The sequence below is a fragment of the Hippocampus comes genome, unplaced genomic scaffold, assembly GCF_001891065.2.
Source record: "Hippocampus comes isolate QL1 unplaced genomic scaffold, H_comes_QL1_v1.1 scaffold221, whole genome shotgun sequence".
Lineage (NCBI taxonomy): Eukaryota > Metazoa > Chordata > Actinopteri > Syngnathiformes > Syngnathidae > Hippocampus > Hippocampus comes.
In genome coordinates, this window is record NW_017806070.1 from 385,601 (window position 1) to 396,310 (window position 10,710).

The 10,710-nt window shown below is 42.5% G+C and overlaps 1 protein-coding gene across 1 annotated transcript in view; it reads right to left on the reverse strand.

The window, feature by feature from the left end:
* Nucleotides 1–10,051, reverse strand: part of LOC109530238 (thyroid peroxidase-like) — a 19,328-nt gene extending 9,277 nt beyond the window's left edge. Inside the window, exons 1-2 of the mRNA XM_019893850.1 lie at nucleotides 9,530–10,051; nucleotides 6,973–7,231 (exon numbers count right to left, since the gene is read on the reverse strand). Coding sequence (XP_019749409.1) covers nucleotides 6,973–7,231; nucleotides 9,530–9,919 — 649 coding nt within the window. The 5' untranslated portion in view covers nucleotides 9,920–10,051. The remainder of the gene's footprint in view (nucleotides 1–6,972; nucleotides 7,232–9,529) is intronic.
* Between the last annotated feature and the right edge of the window lie 659 nt (nucleotides 10,052–10,710).

Below are 10,710 nucleotides of genomic sequence, written 5' to 3' on the forward strand. Positions count from 1 at the left end.
AGTTTGTTTTGTTATTGTTTGGTTGGTGTCTTATATGAAACTGCGACATTGCGCAATTTATTGGACAGACTTGTTTAAGATCACACAGCTTAATTTGGGTGGCATTTTATTTCGTATTTTTAAATCATCTTTTTATTTTTGACTATCTGTAAATTTAGTTTCCTGCTCTTAATTGTGAATGCATACTTGATGGTTTTAAATGCTCCTGAAATTAAGTGCTGCTTGATGAGCCTATATTGTGTATGTATGTGACGTCACTGAAGGCCTAAGGTTGAAATGCATGGCCCGCCACTGAAATTTTTAAATATTAACTGCAGTCAGACGACAGTACAAATTTCAAAACACTGATCTGTTAGATCGGCGGTCCACAACCTTTTTTGCCCCACGGACCGGTTTAATGTCAGACAATATTTTCAGGGACCGTCCTTTAAGGCGTGTAAATACAACAAAATAATATGATTTGACCTGCGTGAAAACTGTGGTATTTTCGTAACATAAAAACAAACACGAATCATGACAGGAGGAACGTCCTATCTGGCCGCAAAATACTCTGGTCGCTACGGTAACATTTAAACATGCCTTCAAAATAAGATAAACTGCAAATACAAAGTGCATGAAAAATACAACTAATCATCGCTGCATATTATGCAGAGTGGGCTTGGTGCGTGGGAATCTCCCGTTGAGATTAATAAATATTTTAAGTAGGACTTCTGATACTGTCTATTAAATGTAGCCTTCTTTTTCTTGAAAGTCGTAGGCTTCTCTTCTGTCTCCTGGCCAGGCCTTTTCCCCTTCTCAACGAGAGGTTTTTTTACTCATTTTTTAACTCATTTTGCTAGCTCCCCGGTTTCATTTTAGCAGTAACCTATCATGTGACCGAGAAGCACGTCTTGACGTGCGTCAAGAGTGACATACTCTAGACGCATGTAACTGAGAATCCGGTATTCTTTTCAAAATAAAACATTTGAGATTCCAAAATAAATAAACGGAAGTAATATAAGTTCTTTATTCTTTCTGTGCGATACCGGTCCACGGCCTAGGGGTTGGGGACCACTGTGTTGGATTACTAGTTACTAAAAATGGTCGTCATACTAGTGTTCTGTAACAAACATTCCATTTTTACAGTCAATGTCAATCAAGATCATAACTTCCACACCATGGGAAGCAAAAGACATGGCAGAGATGTCATTGTTTATCATACCATCTACATTCACGGTTTGATTAAATGAAAAGCACATATATACTAATCTTGCCCAACATATTCATTATACAAGCAGGAACGAACTAAGTCAAAATCAAAGTTTAGAATCATAAAAAAAAAAAAAAAAAAAAAAAAGGGCCTAAACCGGCGGTCGGAAACCTTTGACACTGGGAGCCGCACATCTAAAATGAAAAAAAAAAAACTTCTACTACTTTACCGCAGCATGTTTCTTATGAAATCCACGTGCTACAGAGAAAATTACATTTTATTCATTTCATGAACACATTTTGAACATTTTGAATTCTTGAAAAATACTAACAATGAATGTCTCTTTCAAATAAATTAAAAAGCTGAATTTAAATTGTCCATGTAGCAAACGAAAGCAGAAAAATGCCATGAGGCGTCATCCTTATATCCATTTATCTTATCTAAAATGAAGATAACACTGTATATATTGCTTTTTCTTACCTTTACACTTTGTATAAACAACTATAGTGTGGTTATGTCTTATGAAGTGCTACGGAGAAAATTAAATTTTACCGATGTAATGAACACATTTTGAATTCTTGAAAAAATAACTAATGTCTGAATGCGGCCACAAAGCTTGCATATGTAGTTGAATTTGCAGACTTCACCCACTTCTTGAATTGATTTTTCGTCCGGTCAGCCTTCTGCATCAGTTCCGAAACAGCTTTTTTCCTCTCTTCTCCCTCTGGATATTTTTCAGCAAAGGCTCTGTGTGTATTGTTAAAATGTCTTGCGACATTTGACCGTTTATTGTTAGCCAGTTTTTCTCCACAAATTAGGCATACTGGTAGGCCACTCTCGCCCGAGGTAAATGCAAATGAATCTGCCCAGGCATCATTGAATGTTCTATTTTCTTGAGATATTTTTCTTTTCTTACATTTCTCCATTGGCTTTGCCGGGGTTGAAAGTCGCTCAAAATAGACGCCGTTTCAGCGGGTATACCAGCTTCCGCAGTGTGACGTCTATTTTGAGCGACGAAAAAATAATATCAAATAATTTAATTAATATTTTAATATTTCAACATCACAATAGTCTTCAAATTTAGAACTAAAATAATGTAAAAACTAACACAAATAAAACACACTTCAATTAAATACAAAAAAAAAATTTTTAGTAATTTATTTTCCCAAGCCAATCAGAGCCGCATTATAAGGATGAAAGAGCCGCATGAGGCTCAGGAGCCGCGGGATGCCGACTGATGGCTTATACCATGCAAAATCTGATTTTGGAGCATTTATCCGTGTTCAAATGCTAATACCTTACAAAATAAACAAATAAAAATACCCCCAAAGTGGTGTTTTTTTTTTGGATTTGTTTTATGCCAACACCAAGGAGGCATATACACCCCACCCCCTCCCCCCTCTTGGAAGAGCGGACCACAACTTGGTATTTCTCCAGCCTGTGTACAAACCCTTGGTGCACAGGCAGCCAGCTGTGACCTGTATGGTCAAAAAATGGTCCACGGAGGCTGAAGAGGCTCTGCGGGACTGCTTTGACTCAACCAGGTGGGAACTCTTCAGCGAGGTTCATGGGGAGGACATTGATTCACTCACCGACACCATCACGGACTACATAAACTTTTGTGAGGAGAACACCATAGCCACCAGGACTGTGCGATGTTTTTCTAATAACAAACCATGGATTAATCCCGACATAAAGGCCCTCCTGAAGGAGAAGAAGAAACAGGCTTTTATGTCGCGAAACAGAGAGGAGCTGAAGTCCGTGCAGATCCAGCTGAGGAGAAGGATCAGAGAGGGGAAGAAGGCCTACAGCACAGGTGTCAAACTCCGGTCCTAGAGGGCCGCTGTCCTGCATGTTTTCCAAGTCTCCCTGTTGCAACACACCTGATTCAAATGAACAAGTTCAATGTCAGGCTTCCACAGAGTTTACTGATGATATGATCAGTTGAATCAGATGTGTTGCAACAGGGAGACTTGGAAAATATGCAGGACAGCGGCCCTCCAGGATCTGAGTTTGACACCCCTGAAACTGTTAGGGTGGTTCTGTTTGAGACCAACAGGTGGCACTTTAGGGCTCTTCCTGCAGTGGCACACCTGTTAGTCATTGTGTCATTAGTTAGTGTTTCTGTTAATAGGACTCCCTGCCCGACCTGTCGAGGTTGGGTCATTGTGTTGGTCACTGTGTTTGCCTTTGTTTCCGCCTAAGTTTGTATTTTTTGTTAAATACATTTTGTTCAGTCCACCCTGCTTCTCCCCACCTCCCTGCTTTTTGGGGTCCTCCAACTACCACCACGCAAAACCTAACAATAGCAACCTCTGGGGAATGGAAATGGCTACCTTGAGACGGCGCGCTCAGGACGAGCTTGCACAAATTAGCTCATGAACTCCTCTAACCACAGGAGTGCATTGTTTCTGACCAGACATCTTTCTGTGGACTTCATCAATGGTTCTGACGTATGTGTGTGCTTCCCCTTCCCTTTAGAAGCTCGTGTATTAGGGACCTCTTTTTTCAATAAATTGAGGACTTGGCAGGTTGTATCTCAGAGTGGGTCAGAGATTGCAACCGGGTACAACCTGTCCGTTCTCTTGTCTTCCTTCCGTGTTTGTTTATTAAATGTTGGAGGGCGCCTAAACCTAACATCTCTCTGAAGTGTCTATTTGAGAAAGCTTTCTTTTTTACAAATGCTTGTGCATGGGCGTAGCAACATTTGCTGATGTCCATTGATCGCTCAACAGAGATTTTTGATTTCCACCTAACAATGGCAGAGGAATATGCAACTGCTTCACATTGGCATTCTCTATTACGATGCCCATTCGTTCTTCGTTCTCATAAATATTTCAGAGCAGACCCCCGCTCCCTGTGTATGCTTCCGCAAATCGATGCACCTTTTTGAACGGCCAACGGAGACAAACAAAAGCTCTCTGGCAAAGTTTCATCTTTTCAAGTTTGCATTGCTTCTCAGCTTTAAGACCATACAACATCGACTGATTTATGTCTTGTGTTATTTATCAGACACCTCTGGCTTTGTGTGCTATGGGGATAGAGGTTCTGTTTGGATGGATGAAGAAAATATATTCAAGCCACATGACTTCAAGTATATGCATGGAAGGAAAGCATACAATACTGTATGTTTTTAAAAAAGGTGGTTGCGCAGTCAGTATATGAAAATCTTTTTTTTTTTTTTTTTTGAAGCTGGGCAGAGCTCCACAGCTGTGGAAAACTTCTTGCCTGGTCCCAGTGCCCAAGACCCCCCACCCTAAGGAGCTGAACAGCTACAGCCTAGTGGTGCTGACGTCTCACCTGATGAAGACGCTGGAGAGACTCGTCCTCGCCTATCTTCGAATGCTGGTCAGCTCTGCACTGGACCCGCTGCAGTTTGCCTATCAGCCTGGCATCGGCGTGGAGCACGCCATCATCGACCTCCTCCACTCAGTGCTGTTGCACCTGGAGAAGGCTGGGAGCACCGTGAGAATCATGTTCTTTGATTTCTCCACTGCCTTCAACACCATCCAGCCCAACTTACTGGGGGATAAACTGCAGAACGCCGGAGTGGACCACCACCTCACATCATGGATTACAGACTACCTCATAAACCGGCCGCAGTACGTGAGGGTACAGAGCTGTGAGTCGGACAGGCTTCTCTGCAGCACTGGGGTGCCGCAGGGGACTGTCCTGGCTCCATTCCTGTTCTACACCTCAGACTTCAGACACATCACTCCAACCTGCCACCTTCAGAAGTTCTCCGATGACTCTGCGATTGTCGGCCTCATTACAGAGGGACACGATCGGGAGACAAGGCACTGACGAAGGACTTTGTGGACTGGTGCCAGCAAAATCACCTCCAGATCAACCCCGGGAAAACTAAGGAGTTGGTTGTGGATTTCTACAGGAAACAGCCCTCACCTGCACTGATAAACATCCAGGGTACGGACATAGAGAGGGTGACATCCTACAAGTACCTGGGTGTTCTTCTAAACAATAAACTGGACTGGTCCACCAACATGGACGCCCTGATTAGGAAGGGACAGAGCCGACTCTTCCTGCTCAGGAAACTGAGGTCTTTTGGGGTTCAAGGGTCACTCCTTAAGACATTCTATAACTCTGTGGTGGCTTCGGCCATCCATTATGGCATTGTCTGATGATCAGGCAGCATTTCAGCCCGGGACAGAAAGAGACTGGAGCGACTGGTCAGGAGGGCCAGTTCTGTCCTGGGCTGCTCCCTGGACACTCTGGAGGAGGTGGGCAATAGGAGGATGCTAGCTAAGCTAAAAGCTATGATGGACAGTCCCTCCCACCCCCTCCAGCCCCCCCTGACAGCACTGGGCAGCTCCTTCAGCCAGAGACTGTTACACCCGCGCTGCAAGAAGGAGAGGTACCGCCGCTCGTTCCTACCGACTGCTGTCAGCTTGCTGAATAAAAAAAATAAAATACGTGACAAACCAGTAACAATTGTAAATAGCACAGCCACCTTATACCAGTTGCATATATATATATTGCACTTATATTGAACTGTGTACAGCTCTCTTCTGAAACATTTATTTTGTGCATACAAACACTGTTTTTTTTCTTCTTTCTACCCCACAATTTTGCTGCTGTAGACTAAATTTCCCCAGTGTGGGACAATAAAGGATATCTTAACTTAACTTCCTCCATTCACCCATTTATGAGCATTCCTGCTCATTCCTATCTCTAAACATCATCTCCGTCCAATCCAATAAAATGATTGGGTCCTCAATCTTATAAGATTGAAGGAGCCACCTCCATACTGCCCCTGCAGACTAAACACGCGTCTGCTTTCTCAAGCAACCAGCGGGACAAGTGTATCCGGGAAAGAGGCGCTACGAGCGGCCTCCCCAGCAGAGGCGCCGGCCTACCCGGCGACTTTATTATTAGTATTTACTGTTTTGTGGGTGATGCGTGCACAGATACATGTGGATTCATACGTACGCAGTGGCTGGCTTTTGAAACATCATGAAAATGGTGCGGCAGCCACACGCACAGGGACGGGGTTTTAGTGAGCCAGACGTCTCACATCATTGTTAAAATAGCTAACAAAACAACTCATATTTTCAAAAGAAATCAGATCACCATTGTGCCACAAACACGTGCCTATAGTTAACTGTGGAAATCTTAAAATAGCATAATACAGACCCTTTACAAGATTTTTGGTCATTGCTTTTTTTTAGATACGATTTGACTGAATGAACCATTGATTGTAGGATACAAAATGGCGTCTGACGTTGGAGATAATTCATCACTGCTGTTTACGTGGGCTTGGGAATCACTGCATGAGAGGAGACTAGGGGAGCAAAAGCAACAGCAAAGAAAGTAGCAGTATCTAGTAAATTAAAATCAGCAACATTTTGGTTTTTACGAAGACTTGTTCCTGCTTGATTATGTGTGTGATGGGCATTGTTGTGGATAGGTTTGAATTATTTTCATGAAACCCTGACTGTGGCTGGATAACGCACTCATGCCTGCCCAATCTTAGCTAACCCGGCCTGAGGTGTTTTGTCACCCTGGCCACCCAATGGAAATTTTTTTTCTGTTGCGCCCGTGGTTGTTATAATATTGTTTATTTTTAAAACAATAGCTATTATGTTCGTAAAAATATACATTACATGGGATGTTCTGCCAAATTTTCTGTATTAGCATTCATCAAAATGTTAAAAAGTGGTCTATTAAGGGAACGTATCTTACGGTGGAGATAATGCTGAAGATTTCAGTAGAGTAAAGAAATGACAAGCAACATATGTCTGGCCAGTTTCATGAATAACTCTTACCTTCTTTGATGATTCGCCATGGACTGAAGAAGGTTTCATGCAGCTTTAAACTGGGGAAACTTTCATGTTCCTGGTAGCTCGCATTGAGTCTCCTGACGACTGGGGAGATCGTTGCATGACCAAACCGGAATGCCGCCGTGGCAAAAACATTCGAGGCAGATGGGTCCACAGTTGGATCATATCCTCCATATGGTCCAATGTAATTGTCAAAAAACTCTTTCCCAATTATTTTTGGAACATAATCTCTCATGGTTATAATCTAAGAAAAAGCAGAAAACACTGTAATTTAGTTTTAAAAGCCAAACTAATGCCCAGTGAGAGCATTACATTGCTGCTTTTAAATTATTGCCGGGATAAACGGCAACAGTAGCCAGGACAAAGACAAACAAGCATGTTTCCACCAACTTGTTACCATTTTTACATTTGTCTGCAGCGGGACTCGAACCATGACCCTCCAGCTCAAAAAGCCTAAATCCTTACAAATGCCAATACAGCTCATACTGCTCCAATATTGGAAGTTTGAAAGAAAAAGTACCATTGTTCAATGAGGATAAAATAATGATTCAACATAAAGATGATTACTTAGGAATGTTTTAGGAATCTACTTTTTGATCAACCAACCTCCCGCGATCGACCCGTGACCGCACGCGCACATACGCACGCACTTACACACGGATGCCATAATGAGCAACATCCGTAACGTCTCCTAAGATGATCGAGGCGTAGGACGCACGTTTGCAGTGTGTTAACTGTTGTAGCTCACGTGTCCCGTTTAAAATGCTTCTCTCAACCATCCACATTCACATTCTTTGCCAGTACCCTTGGTGAATTGTACATGAAATGATGTTTTTTTTCACAACAGCCACCTTGCCTGGCATCCTGTCCTGCTAATAGAAACGTGCATCCAAGGCTATGACGTAAATCCTCGTTGACAGAAATGTTGACATTTAATATTTATTCTACACATTTTTAAAGCAACGTGAAGAATGTTTGTGTCATGTTTGTCCTCCAACAGAAACCACATTAAAACAAAAAATATATTTCCTCCCCTATCTTTTTTCCATTTTCAAACATTTTGAAGAAGCTCCAGGGAGCCACTAGGGCGGCGCGAAAGAGTCGCATGCGGCTCTGGAGCCGCGGATTGCCGACCCCCACTCCAGTGCTTGTCATTTTGCGTCCCGACACCACAGACTTAACCCAGTTAGGGACAATTAAAGGAAGGACAAAAACCCCTTCTGTCCCTGCTTTGTCCGTCCTCTTTAAAAACCTCTTGTCCTCCATCCTCCACCCCTAAAATGGGCATCTGTCTGGGACGGATGGACAAATAGTTCCGTTCGAGGAACGGAATTGTCACGTTGTGTGGTGGTGGTGGACCCCAAAAAGCAGGCAGGAGGGAGGAGCAGGTTGTGTTTAAAGAATTGTATTGATATAAACACAGAAAACGAAATCCAAAACAAAGCCCTGATAACAAAACGAAGCCAAAGTATCAAACAAAAAAGCATGACTGAAGCTCAAAACTAATAGTAACAAAAACATGACCCTAAACATCATTACAGAGCAAACATGACAGGAACTAACAATCAAACAATGATCCGACACCGAGTGGTTGTGCCGGGAGTCCTTTTAAAGCAATAATTACATAACGACCAACAGGTGTGCAACTGCAGGGAGAGCCCTTCAGTGCCACCTGTTGGTCACAAACAGAATCATGACAGGAATGCCCATGGCTGGTGAGCAGTCTGTCAACAAATGTTTGCTGGTGTAATGGTTGTAGCAGAGCATTTTTGTCCCAAACAGAAATTTATGTTATAATCTGTCCTGGAATATTTCTCAGCAAATACCCAATTTGCATTTTTTTGTTTCATCCAATTTTATAATGTCCTCGTTTACATTACTAATACGACTTCTAATGTGAACGCAATGCACCCGTGTTGTGACGCACCTGCGCACAAAGCACAATGTTGAGTGATGTGCATCAGAAAAACGACACCATGTGGCACAGTGTTTAAAAAGCAAAAATAGTCCCGTATGGAGGGGCTTGTCTCTCTCCTCGATCTAAGAGGTGAGACCTAAGATTACAAATGCGAGGAAGTAAAAAATTCAACCTGCGCAAGTTGTAACTAAATATGGTGGCATTTTTGTCTCTGACATCAACCAATTTGGAATTTGTACTAAAGTAATGTAAATACAACCTCACAAAATTTTGTTTGAACCACCGTCAAAAATTTGGGATTAGAGATGAAGGTCCATCCTCAACTAGGAAGCATGAAAACCTTGTGCGAAATTAGCAGAATTGCTTGTTAATAAAGTGTTTCTTTTCCCATAATGGTGGTTACGTTTTCTTACACTTGTGTGAGAAATGTGAAACCCAAGGTGGCTCTGTGCATCTTCACTTTGTCATTAAGGACTACCACATTTACCATTTTCAATTCGAACAAATTGGAAGATAAAAACCATCCCAGTGCATGGAATGAAAACCAGTGACAAAATGACGCCATGCCAAGCCATTTCATTCTCCACAACAAAATTGGACCATATATTAAGTAAGATACTGTACCTGGTGCAGAGCCCCAATAATCTTGCGTGTTTCTTCATATATGGTCTCCGCATTCCAGTGACCGTTGAGGTGTTTAAGTGTCTCGGCTATTTGATTGTGTTGCCTCAGCCACAGCAGATGCAAACTGGTCAGAGGCAGACCCTCATTGACCCGACTGTCTCCAGCGCGGAAACATGCCACATTCTCCTCACCATGCAGACAGACTGATTGGAGAGATTCTTCAAAAGGTAAGTAGGGTCTTCCTTTGGGGTCCTTAAAGTGTTCATTAACAGTGAGTTTCCCATTCAACCCGCAGAGGTCTCGCAGTAAGTTGTTGACTTTTGGCCCGGAGCCATACACGACTGATCCATCAATGAAAGATGTGATGGCATTCATCTGTTGTTGCTGCATGGCTTGTAAGATGTCACGCCCAAAGCCATTGAAGCAAGCTGGTAAAGAGCGATTGAAAGGCAGGCAGCTTTGTGCACTTGGGAGGTTGTCAAGTGCCTGCAGAAAAGAAATGAAATAATAGTATGTTCTTGTTAGGTGTTGGGGTGGTTAGCAGTTTTGAGTTACAGCAGGAATGATTTTGGTACCAAAGCTGGATTTGGATTTGTCATTGTGCAGTGGCGGACCCTGAGGGCCAGCAAGGCCTTCTCTGCTGGCCTAAACATTCTCAGAAAAGTACATTTACTTTTCTGAGAATAACATAAATTTGTTATTTTATTTTCATAAATATGTTAACAAAATTATTCTCTGTATTCTTTACGTCATATTATTTCCACTTAGTTGAGTGGCTTTCAATGTTATTTTAAATAACATTGAAAGCCACTCGAAAAATAACTTATTTATTATGGTAGAGTTTTTAACCAATCATATTTCATCTAGCTTGTGTTGCCAGGTTAATTAAACTTGCTCGGGGCCTTCAGATTAAACAGAGCAGGCCCCTGTGCGCTGTAAATGAACGGGCACCGTCAGGTTTCAATAGCCAATCAGATCACGAGTCTCGTGATCTGTATCCTGTATCCTGACTTGTTCTCGTCTGCCAAGATTGGATTCGCTCTGCTAGAGCTGTCACTCGCATTTTAACTCAAAATGGCCGAAGGAGAAGAAGTTGATCTGGCTGCAGAACTACTTTCCACACAATTTGCAAGACGAGCCTTCCACGAAAAGCTGGATATTGTGCAAAGAGGTCGCCCAAC